Below are 26,449 nucleotides of genomic sequence, written 5' to 3' on the forward strand. Positions count from 1 at the left end.
AGCGATCATGGAGCTGGAGTAACCGGTATTGAAGACGACTGGCTGTCGAAAGGCAGCAGAGGTCGGGGAGGCTTTGGGTTGGTTTAGCCCCAGCGTGAGCGCCCTGGCCGCTGTGGAAAGAACCCAAGTCTCAGTACGGATGAAGTCCAACGTAGCCATGGATCGGAGGACTACCGGACCAATGTGGAAGGAAGTTGCACCTGCAGGTAGGGTGACTCCCCTGTTGCGAAACCCAATAAGAGAAGCAGGGGAGCCGCCAGGTAGAAAGAAGAAGGCATCCTGCTTTGGATTTTAAGAGACTGCTTCCAGCCATTGTTTTAACCTGGTTTGCATTGTTTTTAAAGGACTTGGTTTTTTACTAATGGATTTTAACCTCCACTAATTCACTCATTTTAATCGATTGTTTATTTAAAAGAAGACTTTTGATACACTGCACTTTATTTAATTTGAACACTGTTTTGTTGTTTGCTGGTTTTAAAATAGCTTGCACCTTCCAGGAAAGAAGGAAGTGCATACATATAATATACAGTGGGATGCAAAAGTTTGGGCAACCTTGTTAGTAGTCATTATTTTCCTGTATAAATCGTTGGTTGTTACGATAAAAAATGTCAGTTAAATATATCATATAGGAGACACACACAGTGATATTTGAGAAGTGAAATGATGTTTATTGGATTTACAGAAAGTGTGCAATAATTTACACACATTTTTGAGCATGCCCTCTGCACACTACTTGTGACTTTAGGCTTTAGGAAGTAATTAAATAAACAAAGGTAAATCGTGTCATAAAATGATTTCTTCAAAACGTCTAATGTTATTTATTTGGCACGGACATGCTCAAAAAATACATGTGTAATGCCACAAAAGTGCATGCAGACACTTTAGTATACAAGCAATGGTATGTGCATTCTTGCTCCGATGTAGAAGGGAGCTGAGTTTACCTCTGTTACAGCGCGTCTATGTGAAAACAGCAGTATATTATATGTAAAGAGTTTCACTGTAAAATATAATCTATACTAATAAAAGGCAAAGCACTCACTCACTCACTGACTCGTCACTAATTCTCCAACTTCCCATGTGGGTGGAAGGCTGAAATTTGGCAGGCTCATTCCTTACAGCTTGCTTACAAAAGTTGGGCAGGTTTCATTTCGAAATTCTACGCGTAATGGTCATAACTGGAACCTATTTTTCTCCATATAATGTAATGGAGTTGAGATCGATGGCCGTGGGGGGCGGAGTTTCGTGTGACATCATCACGCCTTCCACGTAATCACGTGAACTGACTGTCAACGCAGCACGTAGAAAACAAGGAAGAGCTCCAAAAAGCGCTGCAGTAAACATGCATTATACAATTGAGAAGGCAGCGAAACAATAAGAAGCGACCGAGTCACACATACAACCATATTCATGAGTACAGCTACTTCGGAAACAAAGCACAGTGTAAACCTAAAGTTTAAATTAAGTTCATAGACAGGCTACTGCTGGCGTTTGTCATGCCCACGGCTAATGCAGGATACAAGTTTAATGAGAAGACGCAGGATATAAACGAGAGTTTGTAACTAAGTTAAAATTACTGGTGAAGGGCTGTGCTTATGCAAATTCCGAGAGACTGTCTTTGTGGGGGGATTGACAGTTAAGGCGGGTGGGAGAGTCACGTCATCATGTCCCCTCCCATTCACCTCATTTCGCTCTGAGCTGAGCTCCGCAGCTAACGCAGTCTTGAGGAACCAACTTTGTGACGCTGCCACCAAATACTCACAGAAAAATCCACAAGTTAATACACACACTGTCTCTACAGTTTCTCCACACTCTGAATCCTCCAGGCACTACTTACAAAAGGTTACATTGACAATCGTGTTACGTTATTTTTAAAATGTTACCTTTTCTTAGCACAAGCACAGCTGAGAAGCTTCGATGCATGTGCTCCATAACGCGCTAAAAATAATGCATTTAATCACACTTTGCATTCCAAGTAAAGGGAACTTCTGTCAATGCATGATTTCCTGGTACACCGATTACATTGATGTACACATCAGAGCTACAAAAATGTAACAGTCGGAAGAAAGCGCGTTGCTACGACTGATTGAAGGAAAATTTCATTTCAAAAGACTACCCGACAGAAGCCTTGATAAAAGTGTAATTTTGTGCACATATATATATGTATATATATATATACAGTATATGTGGATGTATATGTATATATACTGTATATATGTGTATGTATATATATGTTGATGTGTGTGTGTGTATGTATATATATATATATATATATATATATATATATATATATGACAGCAACACTCATGACAATGTCAATCATGTTACGTTATTATTAAAATGTTTCCTTTTCTTTTTCATTACTTCATTAACACACTACTCAAGTAATCGGGTATTTTGCTATATATATATATATATATATATATATATATACTGAATGACCTCCAAAGAGCTGAGACTTTTGATCACGTGAACGTGTCTGCAAAAAGTGGTGTCTCCTGCCCTGCAAAAGTCGAGCAGTCGGCGCGCGCACGCATAGCTGTGCCGGCCTTTGAGACGCTGACTGCACTTCTGCCTTAAGTGAAAGTGATCACTTTTAATATTTTTCCTCCTCCTCCTGAGCTATAGCCCAGACAAGTGCAAACACAGGACCCCTTTTCTACACTGTGGCAAACTAATATTAAGGTGCTTCGCACTTTCTTTTGCACGTATACGATTATGAGGTCGCACAGGAGTGGAGGACCAACAGTGCCATCACAGCCGATTAATGGCAGGGACGTCTCACCAGTCCACACAAGACCCACCGCGACTGTCCCCAAAAGGCGCTCATATCATCAGCGAAGACATCTCTCTACACTATATAAAAGAAAAAGGCAACTTTCCTTTCTTTACACCTTTTTTCCTTTTATCCCAAACCAAAGCCTTTCTCTCTTAACACTGCAGAGGACACAAAACTAATTTTCTTCAATTGCTGGTAATGCCGGTAAGGCACATTACCAGAGGCAGACATTTGGACGTTCACATAGCAAATGTAATTTCTATACCACAGCCGTCGTGTAGCGCCTTTCAAAAGGGATCTACTACCGAGAGATCATCCATATACATTTTAGCTGCTGTTAGTACTACTTACCTGTTGTGTTACACCGTCTTTAAAATGTAGTTTACCCGAAACCACTCCAGTAGTGCTCAATGTAGCTTTACTTCTTAAAACATTGATGTTTTACTGTTTAATAACTTATAGACTACATTTTATTATTTTTCCCTTCCACTCAGTGACCAAAGCTATACACACACATATAGACACATACATATATATACACATATATAATACATGTTTGTATGTATGTGTATATATATATATATATATACACACACACACACACCTATCTACATTATATATACAGTGGGATGCAAAAGTTTGGGCAACCTTGTTAATAGTCATTATTTTCCTGTATAAATCGTTGGTTGTTACGATAGAAAATGTCAGTTAAATATATCATATAGAAGACACACACAGTGATATTTGAGAAGTGAAATGAAGTTTATTGGATTTACAGAAAGTGTGCAATAATTGTTCAAACAAAATCAAGCAGGTGCATAAATTTGGGCACCACAAAAAAGAAATTAAATCAATATTTAGTAGATCCGCATTTTGCAGAAATTACAGCCTCTAAACGCTTCCTGTAGGTTCCAATGAGAGTCTGGATTGTGGTTGAAGGTATTTTGGACCATTCCTCTTTACAAAACATCTCTAGTTCATTCAGGTTTGATGGCTTCCGAGCATGGACAGCTCTCTTTAACTCACACCACAGATTTTCAGTTATATTCAGGTCTGGGGGCTGAGATGGCCATTCCAGAACGTTGTACTTGTTCCTCTGCATTAATGTCTTAGTGGATTTTGAGCAGTGTTTCGGGTCGTTGTCTTGTTGAAAGATCCAGCCCCGGCGCAGCTTCAGCTTTGTCACTGATTCCTGGACATTGGTCTCCAGAATCTGCTGATACTGAGTGGAATCCATACATCCCTCAACTTTGACAAGATTCCCAGTCCCTGCACTGGCCACACAGCCCCACAGCATGATGGAACCACCACCATATTTTACTGTCGGTAGCAGGTGTTTTTCTTGGAATGCTGTGTTCTTTTTCCTCCATGCATAACGCCCCTTGTTATGCCCAAATAAATCAATTTTAGTTTCATTAGTCCACAGCACCTTATTCCAAAATGAAGCTGGCTTGTCCAAATGTGCTTGAGCATACCTCAAGCGGCTCTGTTTGTGCTGTGGGCGGAGAAAAGGCTTCCTCTGCATCACTCTCGCATACAGCATCTCCTTGTGTAAAGTGCGCCGAATGGTTGAACGATGCACAGTGACTCCATCTGCTGCACGATGATGTTGTAGGTCTTTGGTGCTGGTCTGTGGGTTTACTCTGACTGTTCTCACCATTCGTCGCTTCTGTCTATCCGAAATCTTTCTTGGTCTGCCACTTCGAGCCTTAACTTGAACTGAGCCTGTGGTCTTCCATTTCCTCAATATGTTCCTAACTGAGGAAACAGACAGCTTAAATCTCTGGGACAGCTTTCTGTATCCTTCCCCTAAACCATGATGGTGAACAATCTTTGTCTTCAGGTCATTTGAGAGTTGTTTTGTGACCCGCATGTTGCTACTCTTCAGAGAAAATTAAAGGAGGAGGGAAACTTACAATTGACCCCCTTAAGTACTCTTTCTCATTATAGCATTCACCTGTGTATGTAGGTCAGGGGTCACAGAGCTTATCAAGCCAATTTGAGTTCCAATAATTAGTTGTAAAAGTTTTGGAATCAATAAAATGACAACGGTGCCCAAATTTATGCACCTGCCTGATTTTGTTTGAACAATTATTGCACACTTTCTGTAAATCCAATAAACTTCATTTCACTTCTCAAATATCACTGTGTGTGTCTCCTATATGATATATTTAACTGACTTTTTTATCGTAACAACCAATGATTTATACAGGAAAATAATAACTATTAACAAGGTTGCCCAAACTTTAGCATCCCACTGTATATATATACACACACACATACATACATACACACACATATATAATTTGTGTGCGTGTATGTATGTATGTATGTATGTATGTATGTGTGTGTATATATGATGTAGATAGGTATATATATATATATATATATATATATATGTGTGTATATGTAGATATATAGATATGTATATAGATATGAAGATATGTATGTGTATATATATATATATATATATATATATATATATATGTGTGTATATATGTATATATATATATATATACAGTATATATATAATGTATATATATGTAGACTCAAACCGATTATGACAGCAGCAATCCAAGCTGTGAGAAAACAGTAAAAAGGAGGCGTGTCAGACATCGTGGTACATTTTCTGATGCAGCTAGACAAAACAACTTTGTGACGCTGCCGCCAAATACACAAAACAATTACTTTGACAATCATATTACGTTATTTTTAAAATGTTTCCTTTTCTTTTTCATAACTTCTTTAACACACGACTTCGCTGCAAAGCGCGGGTATTTTGATATATATATATATATATATATATATATATATATATATATATGACAGCAACACTCATAACAGTGACAAAACAATTACATTGACAATCATGTTACGTTATTTTTAAAATGTTTCCTTTTCTTTTTCATAACTTCTTTAACACACTACTTCTCCGCTGCGAAGCGCGGGTATTTTGCTAGTCAACTTCATATTTGAGTGTTTGGAGATCCTGATGTCATACTGAATTTGTATTGTTGAAAAACATTGCATAAACTATTGTTCAGTATGTGTCTTTTTGTTTCTGATCGCTATACATCACTTCTTAGACTATTTACTGTAAGTTCTTAAATCAATATGGAAATGCATACACAAGCATCCTAAATTATTTATTGAAATGCCTACATTTACAGTGTCCGTTTTAGGAAGTCATATTTTTTACTTGTTCCCATTATTATGCATTATAATTTCTCAGTGTCATATGTTATTCGCTACTACTCACTACTTCATTGAGATTCTGTCTTATATTCTGTATATGCAAACATTTTTAATGGAGTTTTTATTGAACTGACTATAGCAGACTTGTCATCTTTTTAAAATGACTTAATTTATATGATATTGACAATCATAAGGTCAAAAATCAAGGAGGCTATGAGTTTGTATGGACTGTGGTGTTTCTTTTCCTTCGTGACATCAGGTCAGTAGAGAGTGTGTGACGTTAGCAATGCATTCTGTCCTAAATGACAGCGCACAAGCTTTTTGATATTTCCTAAAGGCCAATGTGTCTCAGTTTGTTCATTAAAATATTTTAAAAGTGTTTTTTTAATCAGAATTATTATAAACATATTACCCATATTCATTTCCCCAAGTAGATGTGTAATGTTTGGTGAGAATAAATAAAAAAGTAACAACACATATAGTAGTTATGTTGCATTGTTTATAATTAAGAAAACTCAAATTTATCTGATCTACTTTCTATTTTTACATTTGGCAATGGAATGCTTCAGTATATAGTCGAGTTATTCCACTTCTGAAGGTGTACATTGTCAGCATTCTCCATTGCATTTACCCCCAATGTAATGCAATGTAATGTAATTCAGTGTAACTGAATAGCGGCAGATGAGCACACGTGATGGGAGACAAGACACCTCCTCCTGATGCCATTCAGGCTGTTCTTATAAATATTCCAATCTTGTGCTTTTTCTCAATCCTGCCAATTGACTATTACTGTTATTGAACATGTATGTAGAGGAAATGTGTGTCTTATTTTATGTGTATGAAAGGAAGAGTGGTAAAGCCTTGAATGAAACTGAGTGTTGATGCTTTGTGTAACAAGATGGAGCAGGGAATGTTAAATGTGTCAGTGACAGCAGGGGATTGTGTAACTGGAAGATGGTTTAAGAATACATATTGTAAACGACAACAGTTTAGTCTATCAATAATTCTATTTACATAAATGATTTAGTTTGTTGTGCTGCACTTAGGAAAACTTCTTATTTACCCCACACCACAGACTTTGGCAAGATGCATTTACAAGAGAAGAATGTTGCTGGCAAACTCGGGTGTTGTTTTGAAAGTTTGGCTTCAGACATGCTTATCCAGCTATTCCTTCTTATCAATACTTGAGTGATCTTTATGTCCACCTCTGGATAAATTTGCTTGCTTTTACTCACATTGCTTTTTGGAAATCAATAATAAATATCAGCTATAGATCTGGGATCACTGAATACTAAAAACGTTTAATGAGGAGCATCTTGCGCATGTACTGTTGTGATGACCACGTCGGCTTTGGTTAAGCATTTAATAGCCTCTCTGATATTATTGACATGGGGTAGAATAGATGCTGGATTGTTATAATACGTGTTGCCTTAAACCAAATATGCTCATCAATTTGTTGCAGAACCTAGGTGGACAAGACTCCAAAGAATGCGGTGCCCCATGTTAATTGTTCATAATGTTTGCTAAACATATTTGTTAAATACAGACAAAGGAACCATACGCAAGCTCCACATACATGAACTGTAGGATTTGAACACCTTACATATGCAGCAGGACCACTGCTTTTATGCTTTCAGCCAAAGGAGTTCAATAGGTGGCTGACCAAATTGGCTTCTAACTGCACAGATATCAACAATGTCATGACGCATGCGTGCCTCCAAATCACATGACGGGCGTATTTGAAACAAACTTCAAATTGGCTCCTCGTGCATCAGCACTTTGAAAGCTCAATACGGTGTCGATACATCAGTATCGAGCAGCCCATCACTAATTCAGGAAACCAGAGTCAAGTGGGAGACGGACTAAGCTTACCAGGGGAGTGGAGGCGGAAAGGAGAGACAAAAGGGACTGTATATTTGGTGTTCTGTATACTGTCCTATTGAGGGGAGCAAGGGAGATGGAGTTTCCCTTTTGTAAATAAATGTGTGCTGTGCTGGAACTTGCGCCTCTGCCTGTCTGCTAACAAAGCTTTTTTTCAAAACATTAGGCTATAATTTCTGTAATAATAATTTAACAGTATTTGGTACAGTGCTTTGTGCATGTTTCACTATCAGGGTCCACTTCTGATGACCAATTCACATAGTCATCACTACTGTTGGATTCAAGCAATGTTTTAGTTTCAGTTTGTTCTAAAACTGGCTTTATAGTTTTTTGGCTCCCATTGTGTTTTTGTGTGAGCGTTCCGCCCAATTCTGAATATTGATAACTTAACATACATAAATTGTCAGAAAGCACTGAAATATTCATGATTTTTTACAGCATTTTTTTTTCTTTTTTGCATAAACAAAGAGCTACAATTTACTTTTGTATCCTAAAAAGTAAGCCCATGTGTATCCTTAATCTTCTTCAATTATCGAATAATTTTTGAAACTCCTTTTCTTAGGTTGTGTGGTGGGTACAGCAACATGCTGTAAAATCACCACATGCTCCCAACCTCTCTTGCTTCTCCTCCTCCTCCTCCTTTTCTTAGGGCATTTACTTACCCATTGTTGTACAGTAATCCCTCCTCGATCGCGGGGGTTGCGTTTCAGACCCCTACGTGATAGGTGAAAATCCGCAAAGTAGAAACCATATGTTTGTATGGTTATTTTTATATATTTTAAGCCCTTATAAACTCTCCCACCCTGTTAACATTATTAGACCCCTCTAGACATGAAATAACACCCTTTAGCCAAAAGTTTAAACTGTGCTCCATGACAAGACAGAGATGACAGTTCTTTCTCACAATTAAAAGAATGCAAACATATCTTATCTTCAAAAGAGCGCCGTCAGGAGCACAGAATGTCAGAGAGAGCGCTAAGAAAAGCAAACAATCAAAAAATCAATACGTGCTTTTAAGTATACAGAAGCACCGCGATAAAGCGGCATTTTGTAGAGGAGCCTCCGTGTCCTCTGTGCAAACAGCCCCTCTGCTCACACCCCCTCCATCAGTCAGAGAGAGTGAGAAAGATAGAGAGAAGCAAACAAGCACCGCGTGGCAAGCATATCTTATATCATTGAGGAGTTTTAGTTAATATGTAATACATGCTCTGATTGGGTAGCTTCTAAGCCATCCGCCAATAGCGTCCCTTGTATGAAATCAACTGGGCAATCAAACTGAGGAAGCATGTAACCTAAATTAAAAACCCATTGTCCAGAAAGCGAACCAGCTTGAAAAATCCATGATATATATTTAGATGTGCTTACATTTAAAATCCGATAGAGTGAAGCCCTTGAAGTCGAGAGCTTGATATAGCGAGGGATTACTGTATTTCATTTGAGCTAGAAGACACATAACAGTACTGATTTCCACTTTTTTTTTAATCCAATTCCCTTTTAAGCACGTGCATGGGTAACTTTTAATAATTAGTTTTTTGTTTTATTAGTTTTTGTCTAGTTTCATCCCTTTGCCTTGATTGAGATCACAAAGCAAAGCACCTTATGCATTTGCTGGCATTTGCTAAATAAAGTATTTCCTCTTTTTAATGGCCATTAACCATCCTTGAAGTTATACTTCTTTTCATTATGTAAGTGTGTCTTCTCTAAATGATGTTTTGAACTAGGTTTCTGACATTCCACTAGAGGCATTTTCAGATTTTACTTTTTGGATGGAAGCTGCCAAGGTTACTAATCCAGACTAGTCCAAGGGGTCCTGGCATGAAACTCAATAGCTACTTGCCATTCCTTACACTGTATAGATCTAGATGCTTATTGCCTAGTCCATCCATCCATCCATTTTCTAACCCGCTGAATCCGAATAGGGTCACGGGGGTCTGCTGGAGCCAATCCCAGCCAACACAGGGCACAAGGCAGGAACCAATCCTGGGCAGGGTGCCAACCCACTGCAGGACACACACAAACACACCCACACACCAAGCACACACTAGGGCCAATTGAGAATCGCCAATCCACCTAACCTGCATGTCTTTGGATTGTGGGAGGAAACGGAGCGCCGGAGGAAACCCGCAGACACACGGGAGAACATGCAAACTCCACGCAGGGAGGACCGGAAGCGAACCCGGGTCTCCTAACTGCGAGGCAGCAGCGCTACCACTGCGCCACCGTGCCGCCCTTATTGCCTAGTCTGTAGATCTAAATAAGGAAATATTTAAACATTTGCAATTATACATTGATTTCTGACTGTATGAATTCCCTAGTTTAATGAATATAGGTTCCATCTCTTCCTTTTACTTCCACAGTATACCCTGTGGATCTCTTTAAAACAATCTATTAAGAGGAGAACAATAAAGAAAATATTTATAAAAGGCCCTATTACCTCATTTGTCTACAGGCTGGCCATTGTCCATTGACAGAGTGGTGGGATCTTTCTTGTCAACTGTTGAGGATCCTGTCTGATTGTGCCAATAGTGGAATTCCCAGTAAAATAGGGTTCTGTCAAATTATTTTAAAAGAAGATATTACATCTTCTTCTGGACCAACTTTATATTTTAATCAGAACTTTCTGGATGCTGGTCAGTACAGTGCACTGTTGCACTGTTCAGCCAGACTCAAAATCCCTTTCCAAAGAGAAAGTTTTTATAAAAGTAATTTGACTAGATAAAGACATTGGTATCAACATTTGTTTCATAAATCAGTTAGAATTATATTGCTGTCACATTACTTAAGCTGTGAAGGGAGATCCTTTGAATAAACAATAACTCATCAAAGGGTTGAAAAATCCTAATAGACAGTTTACTTACATCAAAGTGTTAAATTATATCTTTGTCTTACATGAAACTTCTAAGGCCAGAGGGTATTTGTTGGATACACAGGTAGTTATTAGTAAAATGTTTTTTCTTTTTATATGAAAGTGTTAAATTATATTGTTTTGTTACATCAACACAGTAACCAAAAAAAAATATATAATGTTTCACCCCAAGTGAGATGCTATTCTGTTAACCAATAATCATTATTCTTCAAGAAAGAAAGAAAGGAAGCTTAAATCACCTGTTACATAATGAATGAGGTCAGCCAGAGAGGTTGGATTCGAAGAAAAATCGGGATTATAAATACATTAGTGACTGCTTAACACAAGTGTCCCTTGACCTGCTAGTAAAAATCCCTAGCATTTCAATTTTGAAGAGCAGCAGTCCTCAGTGCAGCTAGTTCAGTACTGATTTCAGTAGTTGACTCTGCACTAGAACTGGTCACCACCTGTAGAACCTATGCAAGTTCATTAATATAATGGCCATAAGGTGGAGATGTTACAACTGGAAGAAAGATGCCAAGCACTTGAAGCCTCTTTAAACTGGTTGATTTGTTGGGTGTTGCACCTCTGGAATAGTACTGGTATAACATTATCTTCTGTAACAGAGATGCTGTGGGTTCTGTACCAATTAATCATAAATGATAAATTTGGGTAACCAGGGATAAGCATGTTGTACATAGACAAAACTTAGATGAAGCTGTCAATTTTGTCTATGCAAGGCTTAGAATCAAGTTGTCTAAAATCAAGTCAGAAAAACTGTATTGGGTTTACATTATTTGTAGGGTCTTATTGTCACTGTTTGACAAAACCGATTAATAGAACTTTATAGATTTATAGAAGTGAAATGATGAACACATCACTCATATCACAAGTGAACAATGCTACCAGATCTGCATCATGGTCAGGCAATGGATAGAAAGTGGAGAGTTTTGTTTCTCTTTAAATATAACCTTCTTATTCATTTCTGTCAAAACCTTTGTTTCTTCTAAGGGGGAATTTTCTGTCCAGGAACGTAAAGTGACCATGTCAGAATTCTTGACTGCGCTCAAAAATGGATATGTTAAGGAGGTTTTTGGGTCTGGTACTGCATGTGTGGTGTGTCCTGTTGGAAGAATACTATATGAAGGAGAGGTTAGTTACATTTTTCCATTAGCTTGTTAACAAATATAATTTTTTTTATTTGTCCAAGTATAATTGTCTGAAATCTTTGACCTAATTTTCTTTTTGTTTCAGTCTATCTTCATTTCTTTTTTTCTCCATCATCCTGTGTCTCTATATACTTATTTACTGTACATGACTAGTCTGCACATTAAACCTTATTTTTACCTACAGAACTATCATATTCCCACAATGGAGAATGGTCCAGAGCTTGCTAAAAGATTCTTGAAAGAACTAACTGACATACAGGTAACTAGCAGGTATACAGGTATAGCCCTGCTTTTAAAAAATATATTAATCACCGTGTTTAGTCTTGATAGACAGTTCAGTCTGTTTTTATCTGCCTAATTAGGGCTTTCCTTGGTATTGTGGCATTGTTACAGGCCCAAAAAGTCCCAAAATGCATCAGAAAAAAAGAATACTAACAAAGTGTCAATTTCAATAGTATTGCAGTTTGAAACATTTTATTTTTTTAAATATTTATCATTTTTAAACCAGAAAGGACTAGTAGAGTTGCTTGTGGAAGTCTGGGCTGTGAATGTTAATGATGGTTAATACTGTTGCATATGATAAATGGGCATGTTAGAAAAGTTTTTATGACAGCAGACTATCCACCTATCCATTATCCAACCCGCTACATCCTAACACAGGGTCACAGGGGTCTGCTGGAGCCAATCCCAGCCAACACAGAGCGCAAGGCAGGAAGAAATACCTGAGCAGGGCGCTAGCCTACCCCAGGGCACACACACCCACCCATACACCAAGCACACACTAGGGACAATATAGGATCGCCAGTGCACCAATCTTGCATGTATTTGGACTGGGGGAGGAAACCCACGCAGACACAGGGAGAATATGCAAACTCCACACAGGGAGGACCCGGATGCGAACCCAGGTCTTCTTACTGTGAGGCAACAGCGCTACCACTGCGTCACCGTGCCACCCAAAAAGCAGACTGTTTGGGACAAAAAGACTGCCAATTCATTTTACCTATTTTTAAAATAACATTGCTAATTCTTAATTTTTTCAAAATTAAATTAAGTCAGGCTTTAAAAGTACCTATTATACCACTCACTACCACACTATGTGGTCATTTACTTGGTAATTTCATGTGTCTCTGGTACATTGTGAAGAACTGCTTTCAAAAATTGGCATGAAATTTGATTTTAACAAGTTTATAAAGTAGGAACTGGGATCCACTGTACTAATTTGCTTAATAAATTTTCATATTCTATCATGTGACTTCTTGATCTTCAAAACTGTACAAAGTACTCCAGGTTAGGCCTCAATAGTGTTTTATATATGTTAAACATGACCTCCCTTTACTTGCACTCTACATTTAATGCTATATAACCCACTATCCTCTTAGCATTATTAATGGCTTCTGTGCACTGCTGCAGGCAGTAATGAGTTCACTGTTTTTTCATGGGTCATTCTCATAGGGCATATACTGTATTCAAGATATTTCATACCTCTCATTTTCTTTTTAAAATTCATATAACGTTTTAGTTCCTATGCACAGGTATAGATGAAAATACAGGTGCCTTTTCACTGTTAGAACAGAAATCATGATATTCTTTGAAGTAAGTTGAAACAAACAAAAGTAATTGGCATCCATGATTCTTTATTCTATAGAGCAGACTTTGAATTTGATTTAGGACTTGTACAAAATGAAAATGACATAGTCAAAATTATTAGACCCCTAATAGTTTTTTGTAGCCCACCCCTTTTGGACCAATATCTGTAACCAAGTTCTTTCTGTATCTTTTTCCAATCTTAACTAGCAATTTCGTCCACTCTTCTTGACCAAACTGTTTTAGTTTTCTTAGGTTTCTGACACTTGGCAATATGTTTCACTCCTGAGTGCTCTGATAGTTTTTTGATTTCATTGTGCCCTACACAGATTCAGCACAACAATGCCATAAACATTAATGAGCTTCTTCCACCTTTCACAATACTGATATTTTTATCTTTTTAAGCATTGCTTTGTCTTCTATGAATAAAGAGTTGCTATGTTTTAGAAAAAAACTCTCATTTACTTTCATCTATCCAAAGAACACTCTACCAGAAGGACTCAGGCTTGTCAACATGGATTTTAGCAAACTCTATTCAGGCTTTTTTGTATGTCTGACTTACAGAATTGGAATTTTCCTGGGTCTTCTAACATGGAGCCCACTTTCATTCAGACAGTGACAGATGGTATGACTTGAAACTGTTGTACCCTGATTTTTTCTGTTCCGTTTGATGGTTTTTTGTTTTTTTTTTGGTTTTTTAGCCACCATTCAAACTATCTTTATGTTCAGTCTAGGTTCAATGTTCCTCTTGCAGCCATGAACTACTGAAGGCTGACTATGGACTACAATTTAGCTGATTGTAGATTATATAACATTCAACCTTATTTCGTCTCATCTGCAAACTTAATCAGCTTTTTATTTATGTTCTTATCCAGATCATTTATTTAGACCTGCATCACTTAGGGAAACTCCTTTTAATATGATGTTCAACCAACTCCCAATTTTAGGCCTGTATTCTTAATGCTTTCTATTCAAATCTAAATATCATTATTTAGAGGTGGCTCATTATCCAGCTGAAGAAGACATGTATTGAAATGCTGTTTTACATAAATGGCGACTCATTTGCCTTTTCAGTTTTGTATATCTTTCCTAAGTAATACATAGCCATCTATCCTATACTTATCCCCATCCCTCTAATTTGGCGAGGATTATTGCTGTATAAGCATAATTGGAGTACTGTACATACATAATTCCAGCTCAATTATCCATGTGTCAGGATAAAAAATATATATATCATATATATCTGTATGATTTTAAATCCACTTTGAGGGATGTATCTTGCTAGACTTACTCGGCTCTAACGGTTGTTTTTCACACATTAAATGCCTATTGTCATAAAGTGAATTATAATAGACAGGGATTGAATTTCAGAACAGGAAATGTGTGTTCTGTACTTTTTTTTTTTTTGTGCGTGCCGGTTCATACATATGTTATGAGTTAAATTCATTTCATAAAATTGTAATGCTTCCTGTAAGTACTGTAAGTAGAAATATTAGTTTTGTGTCTTATGGAGCATTTTCAGCCATTTTTTTATTATTTAATTTTTTGGAAAAGAGTGCAATTGTAAAATGTAACATTTTTATTTCATAATGGCATTTTGCTTATTACATGTGTGGCACCAATGTTGGGATTCTGTTGCTCCTAGTTGTATCAAGGTGGCTTTGTTCACCTAAAAACCTCTTAACTATTGTGGTTAAGAAAATTTTACAATCCCTTTCACTTCAATTTTGGTTAGTGCTCTTCTTGTTGATGTTAAAATTTTTTACTTTTTATTATTGAACTTTTTCTTACTTTGAACTTGATTTTTTTTTTGATCCCTTGTGTTCATACATTTGCACTGCTCAGTTTGCTAATTGACAAGCAACGTCTGCCTGTCACACAATAAGAAGTTTAACATCCTTTGATTTTTCACAGTGGCTAATTTGTTCCTTAAACAATGAAAGGATAAAATAAGTATGTTTTGTTGTTACTGCACATTTGGAACATTGTGGCTTTTATTTCCAACAATGGACTAATGCATAAAAAGAAAATCAATGAAAAAACAGGAGACTCTGCACAGAAAAAAACACATGATTCTACAAAATTGAAAAAGTGTATTCATATACACAAAAAATGTAAAATGTGAATTAATAACTATCCAGAAAATTAGCTTATATTGTTATTGATATAACTTATATCAATGGCTTGAAATGAAAAACATAGAAAAGAATTGTTTTGCTTACAGCATGTTTAACAGTATGAGATTTAGTAGCTATTATTGAAGTCACTCACATGCAAGGTGAAGGAGAGATTAAAGGGGTAATTAAAATTTCAGATTTTGTTGCACAAAATTAAATGTCAAATTCACATATTTTTAAATTGAAATTAAATGTCTTTTCTTTGAAACAACTTAAAATTGTCAAAGCAGCTTATGGAATTTACCTGACTGACAAATTTTTGTCAGAAATGCACATTTCTCAGAATAGCTAGAAACTACTTCAATGAAAACATTTTTATTTTGAGTATGACTTACTCCACAGATATTAGCAATAACAAGCAGCTTAATATACCTGTATATATATTGTAACAAAAGGTGCTATATATGTGCCTGACCCAAGACAGACTCACACTGGAGTAACGTATAAAAGCCAAATAAACTTTTATATTTCTTCACCTGGGGAGCATGTCTTCCCCGTGTCCCACAGGCACTACACAGTTCCAAAGCAGAACACAATAAAACACACACAGTATTTGTACCACCACTCCTCCCGGCAAGCGTAGTCCTCCTTCTCTTGACTCAGGCTCCCAGAGTGGTGTCTGCTGGCCCCTTTTATGGTCCACCCAGAAGTGCTTCAGGTGCTTGATTGCTGAGTTCTGGCTGCACTACCTACAACCACCTACAACCATTCAGGAAGTGGTCCCCTGAGGCAGAGCAGGCTCTGAGAGACTGCTTTGGAACTACAGACTGGGATATATTGCTGAGATCACATAGTGAGAACAGGCTGTTGAATGCACAACTGATTACATCAACTTCTGTATGGACATTGTAGTTCCAGTAAGAACAGTATGCTGCTATGCTAACAACAAGCCATGGATTACAAGTGACATCAAGGGCCTTTTGAACCAGAAGAAAAGGGCTTTTAAAGGTGGTGATAAGCATGAGCTGAAGTGCGTGCAGAAGGAACTCGAGTACAGCTCAGGGGCGAAAGAGCAGTACAGGAGAAAGCTGGAGCAGAAGTTGCAGAACAACAGTATGAAGGAAGTATGGGATGGGATGAAGATTATCACTGGCTGCAGCTCAAAGCGGGGTGCCGCCATCGAGGCAGACGTGGAGAAAGCAAACCAAATGAACAACTTCTTTAATAGGTTTGATCACCCTAACCCACTCTCACCTCGGAGTACTGCATCCTCCAACCATCCTTCTGCTGATACCAGCATAGGTGAGACATCCCCACCCACAATTACAGCAGCCCAGGTGAGCAGAGAGCTGAAAAGACTTCATGCCAGCAAAGCAGCGGGTCCAGATGGTGTATCGCCACGATTGCTGAAGGCCTGTGCGTTGGAACTGGGGAGTCCTCTACAGCGCATCTTCAACCTGAGCCTGGAACAGGGGAGAGTCCCGAGGCTTTGGAAAACATCTTGTATCACTCCTGTCCCAAAGGTATCACATCCTAGTGAGCTGAATGACTTCCGGCCTGTTGCTCTGACGTCACATCTGATGAAGACCATGGAGCGGCTGCTGCTTCACCACCTGAGGCCACAGGTCCGTCACGCCCTCGACCCTCTGCAGTTCGCATACCAGGAGAAGGTGGGAGCGGAGGATGCCATCATCTATATGCTTCATCGATCCCTCTCCCACCTGGACAGAGGCAGTGGTGCTGTAAGAATTATGTTTTGGACTTCTCTAGTGCCTTCAACACCATCCAACCTCTGCTCCTTAGGGATAAGCTGACTGAGATGGGAGTAGATTCACACCTTGTGGCATGGATTGTGGACTATCTTACAGACAGACCTCAATATGTGCGTCTTGGGAACTGCAGGTCTGACTTTGTGTTTAGCAATACAGGGGCGCCGCAGGGGACTGTACTTTCTCCGGTTCTGTTCAATCTATATACATCAGACTTCCAATATGACTCGGAGTCCTGGCCACGTGCAAATGTTCGCTGATGACACTGCTATTGTGGGCTGCATCAGGAGTGGGCAGGAGGAGGAGTATAGGAAACTAATCAAGGACTTTGTTAAATGGTGCGACTCAAACCACTTACACCTTAACACCAGCAAGACCAAGGAGCTGGTGGTGGATTTTAGGAGGCCCAGGCCCCTCATGGACCCTGTGATCATCAGAGGTGACTGTGTGCAGAGGGTGCAGACCTATAAATATCTGGGAGTGCAGCTGGATGACAAATTGGACTGGACTGCCAATACTGATGCTCTATGTAAGAAAGCTCAGAGCAGACTATACTTTCTGAGAAGGTTGGCATCCTTCAACATCTGCAGTAAGATGCTGCAGATGTTCTACCAGACGGTTGTGGCGAGTGCCCTCTTCTACGCGGTGGTGTGCTGGGGTGGCAGCATAAAGATGAAAGACGCCTCACGCCTGGACAAACTTGTTAACAAGGCAGGCTCCATTGTAGGATTAAAGTTGGACAGTTTAACATCTGTGGCAGAGCGACGGGCACTAAGCAAACTCCTGTCAATCATGAAGAATCCACTGCATCCACTTAACAGGATCATCTCCAGGCAGAGGAGTAGCTTCAGTGACAGACTTTTGTCACTGTCCTGTTCCACTGACAGACTGAGGAGATCGTTCCTCCCCCACACTATGCGACTCTTCAATTCCACCCGGGGGAGTAAATGCTAACATTAATTTTATTTTAATTCTTTTCATTTTTATTACTATTTAATTTAATATTGTTTCTTTGTATCAGTATACTGCTGCTGGATTATGTGAATTTCCCCTTGGGATTAATAAAGTATCTATCTATCTATCTATCTATCTATCTATCTATCTATCTATCTATCTATCTATCTATCACTTCTTGGTGTGATGAAAACACTGCCCATAAGGGCTCAGGAGTCCCAGCTATAGCACCCCCTGGCTGCACCACACTCCAGTTCCCATTGAGCCCTGCTGGAAACCGAGGCAACGCTCCAACCGAGGGGGGTTGCCATCTGGCGTCCAGGGGGAGGTATTATAAAGTCTATGGCTGCTCCCTCTGAACATATATCAAAGGGGCGTCCTGGCCAGGGTCCGCCAGATTGCCCCTCTCTCAGCTGAGTCCCAAGAGACTCAGCAGCACGTCTGGCGATGGCTGGTCTTCTCCAGGATGGGGAGTCAGCATCTTCCAGTCCACGGCCCTGCCCTGTGGAGATAAAAGCAACATCTGGGGGTGTTTCCCCGACGTCCATGCACTCCAGACATGTATGAAGAAGTCGGGAGTGGCACAGAAGTATGTAAGAGTTGTACAGCATATGTACGAGGGAAGTGTAACAGTGGTAAGGTCTGCAGTAGGAGTGACAGATGCGTTCAAGGTGGAGGTGGGATTACAACAGGGATCAGCTCTGAGCCCTTTCTTATTTGCAATGGTGATGGACAGGTTGACAGATGAGATTAAACAGGAGTCCCCATGGACTATGATGTTTGCTGATGACATTGTGATCTGTATTGATAGTAGGGAGCAGATTGAGGTGACCCTGGAGAGGTGGAGCTATGCTCTACAGAGGAAAGGAATGAAGGTCAGTAGGAACAAGACAGAATACATGTGTGTAAATAAGAGGGAGTTTAGTGGAATGGTGAGGATGCAAGGAGTAGAGTTGGCGAAGGTGGATCAGTTTAAATACTTGGGATCCACAGTACAGAGTAATGGGGATTGTGGAAGAGAGGTGAAAAAGAGAGTGCAGGCAGGGTGGAATGGGTGGAGAAGAGTGTAAGGAGTAATTTGTGACAGACGGTTATCAGCAAGAGTAAAAGGGAAGGTCAACAGGACGGTAGTGAGACTAGCTATGTTATATGGGTTGGAGACGGTGGCATTGACCGGAAAGCAGGAGGCAGAGCTGGATGTAGCTTAAAGATGCTAAGATTTGCACTGGGTGTGACGAGGATGGATAGGATTAGACATGAGTACATTAGAGGGTTAGCTCATGTTGGATGGTTGGGAGACAAAGTCAGGGAGGCAAGATTGTGTTAGTTTGGAAATGTGCAATTGGAGTAATGCTGAGTATATTGGGGGAAGAATGCTAAGGATAGAGCTGCCAGGGAAGAGGAAAAGAGGAAGGCCTAAGGGAAGGATTGTGGAGGTGTTAAGAGAGGACATGCAGGGGATGGGTAACAGAACAAGATGCAGAGGATAGAAATATATGGAAGATGATGATCAGCTGTGGCAACCTCTAATGGGAACAGCTGAAAGAAGAAGAAGCACCTTTGCTGCTGGAGTCATTCAACTTCATGGATTACAAAGAACAGCTGGAAGTTTTTTCCTCCACATATGGGGTGAGATGGATCTGACTTCATACTGCAGTGGCAGTTGTTTACAGATCACTGAAAGCCCAGACAGATGTATTAGTAGGAATGGCTGCCACCAACACTCAGTACTCTGATAAACCCCAGACTTCTTTTACGGCTGTCAGACACCTTAAGTTTATGACGCTTTATTATCTCCCAAAATAAAAACCACAGGTAAACTGGTATTTCCTACATAAAGCAGCTATTTTGGAGAATCACACAAGATAACACACCCCACCAAAGTTACAAAACATAGGAATATTCTTCAGATAGTTTGCATAACTTCAAATATAAGAGAAATGAAGTGAGGGGTTAAATAAATTTGATTTCATTTTAAATGTCAAAATGACAACTTTAACAGATATTATATACAGTGTGACCCGAAAGACACCTGTTTCCACTGTTCCAGTGCTACTGTTTTGGATTACAGTTCTCCAGTTCGAATAAGAAAAAATAATTTCAGTGGTTACTGCTTCCTTACAAACTGTTCTTTCTTATATTCTGTAAGTGCCTTGAGCATGAGAAAGGCACTATATAAATAAAATGTATTATTATTAATGGACTTGATTTGTTCCCACTTAAGTATAAACCACTGGCTGCTAAAAGCACCATCATGAGTAGGTTGAAAAATATTGTAGTGACTTGGATTAAATGTATTGGGAGATGTCATAATGTGTTGCAGGTGACCATAAATTAATTAGTGATGCTTTTCTTGTATCCGGCTTCAATAGAGTAGCATCTAAATACAGTTTTCTTTAGTTATATAAATAACAGGTGCATTATGGAGCAATAAGGAACAAAAGCAATGTAAAAAAGCAGGCAAATGGCTCTAAAAAGCAGTCTGAACTCAGGGTCAGAGCTCCATCAGGCGGGTGGCTCATCCTCTTGAGATGCATTTTTCCAGGAGCACTCTGCTTTTATAGGTAATGGATCGGAAGGGCTAGAGTCACTTGCTGTTAATGGGCATCTTCTTGGAGCTGTTGTTGGAATAAGAGACATAAGAGTTGGCGATCGTGTCCCCAGAAATCCTGGGGATAGCATTGCTTGCCTCTGATGAGCCTGAAAAGAGACCCTCCAAAGAACATGTGTGAGAACATATAAAATGTCTGCACAAACAGTGTTAATCAAATATTATGGCCTATAAAGAAGGGCTGTGCAATGTATTAAAATTTCACAATGTCATTTCAAAACATTGCATATAATACCATACCATAAAACCTGTGAGAGATTGGGTGTGCACTGGCAAGATGCTTGTGGATTATGAATAAGTAGTTGCTCTACCAATGTATAACAGAAATCATCTACACTGGAGTAGTTGTGGGTGTTTAATTTATAGAATGCGTTCTAGAAAAACAAATTTATACTTTTTTTTCTGTTTAATTGTGAAGTTTGGCAAAGACCACCTTGACATTTCATAACACTACTGGAAAAATATTTTGTGAACTGATTAAACTAAGGTTATATCTTTCAAGAAGAAGATGCAGCAGTACCAATGGCGTAAAAAAGGGCAATATCACCTGAATGATGAAATACAGTGAAGGGGGCATAATGATTTCAGGTTGCTCTTCTGCCTGGACAGCTTGCAATCATCGGGGGAAAACAAATTCACATGTTTGTAATATCTCTACAATGCTTTTTTCAACTGATGTTAATTTGGATCATGTTAATGTGGCTCTTTCTGCTCTGTACATAACTAAACATAAAATAATCCACAAACCTGTACATTAATTAGAACTAATTTGCAAATAGTTATAAAAAAATTGATTTTTTTAATATTTATTGAATGCCTACTTGCATCCTTTGTGACTGCACACTATGTAAGGGTTTAGCCAAGTGGATACTAGACACTACTAGTTAACAGTGATGTATAAGTACAATAGTGTTAATTAGTTCACCCTCCCTATTTAATTTTACATTTTAGTTTTAATACAAAATTAAATAAGGTGCATACATGTATATTTAACATCTGAAGTTGAAAAAGAAAATGTGTAAATCAAAAACGTAAAAGCAAAATATTGTTTTTTTCCCAATACAATTGTTTTGCCAGCTGTCCTAACCTGAACATTTCTAACTTTACTTTTTTTCTTTTTGCATTTTGCTTTCCTCCACCACACAGTATGGACGTACACATGATGAATGGACGCATCTTGTCATCTGACTGCCTTCTTTGAATGCCCCCAGTTACCATTTGGACATTTCCTTCATCAGCTTAATGATTACTGCTTGTTTTTAGTTCTTGCTAGATTTTTTTAATAGTTTGTGTGCAAGTGTTTTCAAGAAGTTTGTGCAGATAGTGTTAATATGTAGACAATGATTTCTTTGTTCAACGTTCAGTTATATGATTTCCTAATATACATGTTCCGTATAAATACATATACATATGTATGTACTGTACATATTTTGTGACTGTTGCGAAAAAGTCAATTCATTTTGTTCTGTGTTTCCCATATCAACAGTCTAATAAGAATGGCTTGTTCTTAAAAAAAAAAACACAACTAAAGACATCCTGCAACATTGGCATAACTGTGCATTTAATGTTTGAACTAATGAATTCCCTGTTGCTGTGAACAAATAAGCAAGATTTTTTAACTATGAAGCACCTTTTTTAACTATGGTTATTTACACCAGTGATATGTATTTTTGCTGCTGTATTTAGATTTTGATGCCTTCTCTTTCATTTTTGTGTTTTTGCTGCAATGGATATAAACATAATGCATGGGTTACATGCATTGGTGGAGTGACTGTTACTATGCAAATCAACATAAGTATAAACTGCAATATAAAATCATTCACCCATCTTTTCAGTATAAATTTGATTTTTTCAGTGAAACAGTATTTTGATTTCTTTAAAAATAAGGTCAAGCATATTGTAGGTGAGGTTGAATAAAAAGTACTATGAGTCCATCTAGTCAGTCCTAGTTGTCTTTGTTACAAGGAAGAAAAAACAAACTTTAATCATTTGCCATTTTGAAAAAGTATCCTTTAAACAATGTTCTATTAATAAAAAAATATGCTTATTTTCTTCTGTCCAAGTAAATACATCCTACCTTGTTGACTGTTGGCATTTTCCTAAAATTACTGGATTGTATATTAAAGAAAATGACCAAATATTCAGTCTTTTATTTTCTTCTTTTCATTTTGTTCTTTGGATCCTGGGCATTTGTGATCTAATAAAGACAACTACTACTTGTTATGAATTTGAATGTGTGTAATTGATTCATTGTTTGAGTTGAAGAGTTATTTTTTTGAAATTTACAGCAGAACAAAGAAGTAAAAAAAAATTAGGTAATATACTGTATGCTAAAATATACCTCTAGTCATTGCATGATATAATTCCAAGCAAAAAATCTAATTATTGATGGTACTTCTAGATCACACAAACAGAATTACAAGATCAAGAGTAAATTAAAAGATCATATCTAGCTATGGATTTATCCAGCGTTGTATATTAATGTGTGAATATTTCTTTGGAACAGTTTTTTTTAACAGTTTAAAATGTGAATTGTGGCAGATAGCACTGATAAGAGAACCCATGGGATTGGATGTTGAAGTCCAGCAAGCTGGTGTACAGAGAGAAGAGTAGAGGACCCAGTACCGATCCTTACGGTACACCAGTGCATATCTGGTCTGCCTTTGACAACTCCCCTCACCAAGACACACACTGTAGTATCTGCCCGAGATGTAGGACTCAAACCATCTGAGAACAGTCCCAGTAATGGCAAGGTCAGACAGTGTTGCAAGAAGGATGCCGTGGTTGATCAAGTCACAGGCAGAAAAAAGATTTAGGAGAATCAGGACTGATGACATGTTGGTAGCTCTTACATGGCATAGTTGGTTGACCACAGTCAGTAGAGCCACCTTGGTCGAGTGGTTCCTCTTGATGTCAAGCAGCTCATTCTGTACAAAGAAGAAAGAGATCTGGTTAGAAACAGCACATTCAAGTGTTTTGGAAAGAAATGAAAGGAGAGAGACAGGTCTGTAGTTGTTAACTTGGGATGGATTGAGTGTTGGTTTTTTGAGAAGAGGGGTTAACAGAGCATGTTTGAAGATGTTAGGGAATATTCCTGAGCTGAGTGAGGTGTTAATCATATGTGTAATTGCAGCACTGACTGAGGAGGAGTTGGCCTGAAGGAGATATAATGGAATAGGATCGAGTGGACAGGTAATGGTGATTGGAGAGGAGGTTGGAAACATCAGTGGTAGACGGTGGAGAGAATGTGGAGAATTTTGGGTGTTGCTTGGAAGGAAGTATTAATGAGTGGCAGCAAGGGTGATTACTGACTGCTGATGGTAGCACCCTACCCTGGAAAAGGGTGCAAAGTCATCAGCAGACAAGGAGGTTGGGGAAGGAGGTTGGATGAGGGTTAAGAAAGGAAGTGAAAGCAGAAAACAGAGAACATGTGTTGATGGTGCTATTAATTCTAGTTTGGTAGAACATTGCCTTAGTATTGATGGTGTCAGAAAAAAATGGATAACTGATACTTAGCCATGTCTTTGCTCCATTTACTCCATTTCTTTTTGGCTGTCCTGAGCTGTGTCCGTTGATTGCGGAGTGCTTCAGAAAGGCAAGGACAGGAAGGTCTTTTGCATGCAGGCCTTGAAGAGAGAGGAGAAACATGTCAAGACAGGAAGACAGAGTGGAGCATAGGGTGTCTGTAGCATAAGGAAGGTGTGTAGTCCTATTGTAAATGCAATGCACATGTTTTACCGCTTGAGAGTTCTGAAGTACAAAGTCCTTATAAATACTCAAAAATGCACAAGGAGGTGGGTGGGGGCGGTTAAATAATGCAAAATACAGCTAGTAATAAGGGCAACACAGAATCTGTATAAAAAAAAACTATATAAAAAAAATACTGAGGCATAAAAAAAGCCCTTTGGAACCAAAATGCAAAATTAGTTGCCTAAGCAATAAGGCAATCCAATACCAAACAAAGTCACAACGCAAAATCCAAGTCAAAGTAAAAAAAAAAAAATCTAGAAAAAACACACAAGCAAAGAAAAATCACAGTTAACACTCACTACTCCCAAGAACATTTGAATGAGCCACAACTTAATCTGGGATACCCTCTACCTCCAACAATGATGGGAAGGTGGCCTTGCAACTTGGAGAACCACCCACAAAATACATAGAACATAACAAAAGATAAATAGATATACAGAAACTAAAGTAAGTAACATTATAAACATAAGGAAAATAATCACAAATTAACAAAAGGTATTAATCAAGAATTTGGACCCCAGCCAGTGGAGGAATCCTGCTGGAAACAACACATGTACAATTAGGAAAAATCAATTGGAATTTACAAATACATCACATTACTACATAGTCATCGTATTACTGTAACTTAACTTATTACTGTGGTTTAATTTGCATTAATTACTGCAACTAGGAGAAGATGGAGAATTTTCCCATTACAATTTCTACATTAGTGATTATACAGTGGAGCAGTTGACATTAGGCTGCACTCCCCAGCCAGCCTCTACCATTGTAAGATTTGGATTTATGACATGGTCCACAATTTGGGAGAATGTTTAATAGGGAACAGGTTTATGTCTTTACTTTTTTTCTACCTCTTTTTCTGTGTCTTCACCTTACCATACTGCCATGCGTTTATAATTCTTTTCCACTTTCACAAACAGGTTGTCACCTCTGGTCAATCCCTAGCTAAACAGGTTCCTCCATTTTTCACTGAATGTACTACAGTATTTCTAACTCAACAGTATCCTATCAGCATAAATGTACTTGCTAGTTCAAATGAGTTTCACTTATAGAATCATTTCATCCTATGTGTCTTTAGCTAACATGAATCTCCTTTTTGCAAGTGAATGTCAAGATTCACCTGACAAGTCAATTTATAAATGTGTTAGTCATTACAACAATATCATATGAATCCAGCTTTGTTTAAATACATGCCTGACAAATTCTGACAATTGTATAAACCTTTGTGCATGTTATGATTTGTACAGTGCATAGGAGTCTACATATATTTCAGAGTAAAACTATTTGCTGAGGATGAATATACTGTAATTCATTGTAAGAACCTAACTAACATACATGAGACAGTAATTGTCTTAATTCAATACATAACTGTACTTTGAAGAACCAAATTTCCAATCATTGAAAAAAGTGGAGTTTTAGTTATGGTGTTAAGATCCCTAATTGCCATTCAGGAATTGGCCCAAAGTAACTGAGAAAACTGTTACAGATGGGTCAAGGTAAAAATGGAAGATGGCAGAATTCACCATTTGAAAGAATAGGGCAGACAACTGTTTCCAAAAAGCAGAAAGTAATTTCTGGGACAACTCATCAGGACCTGAACACATCTTGAGTCCAAAGCTTTCTTTGGTTCTCTTAATATTACTAGCTTATCTAGGATGGAAACTTTTTCCTTAAGGACCCCCAAAAGTATTTGTCCTTCAGAAATGAGCGTACAGTCATATGAAAAAGTCTGGGAACCCCTCTTAATTCTTTGGATTTTTGTATATCATTGACTGAGCCTTAAAAGTAGCAACTTCCT

At 38.3% G+C, this 26,449-nt stretch overlaps 1 protein-coding gene across 1 annotated transcript in view; it reads left to right on the forward strand.

Annotated features, from left to right (window-relative positions):
- The window catches only part of bcat2 (branched chain amino-acid transaminase 2, mitochondrial), a 221,255-nt gene extending 198,130 nt beyond the window's left edge, over positions 1-23,125 (forward strand). The window contains exons 9-11 of the mRNA XM_039773887.1: positions 11,709-11,849; positions 12,051-12,125; positions 22,048-23,125. Coding sequence (XP_039629821.1) covers positions 11,709-11,849; positions 12,051-12,125; positions 22,048-22,089 — 258 coding nt within the window. The 3' untranslated portion in view covers positions 22,090-23,125. The remainder of the gene's footprint in view (positions 1-11,708; positions 11,850-12,050; positions 12,126-22,047) is intronic.
- The last annotated feature ends 3,324 nt before the right edge of the window (positions 23,126-26,449 follow it).

This window comes from Polypterus senegalus, chromosome 13 (genome assembly GCF_016835505.1).
Source record: "Polypterus senegalus isolate Bchr_013 chromosome 13, ASM1683550v1, whole genome shotgun sequence".
NCBI lineage: Eukaryota > Metazoa > Chordata > Cladistia > Polypteriformes > Polypteridae > Polypterus > Polypterus senegalus.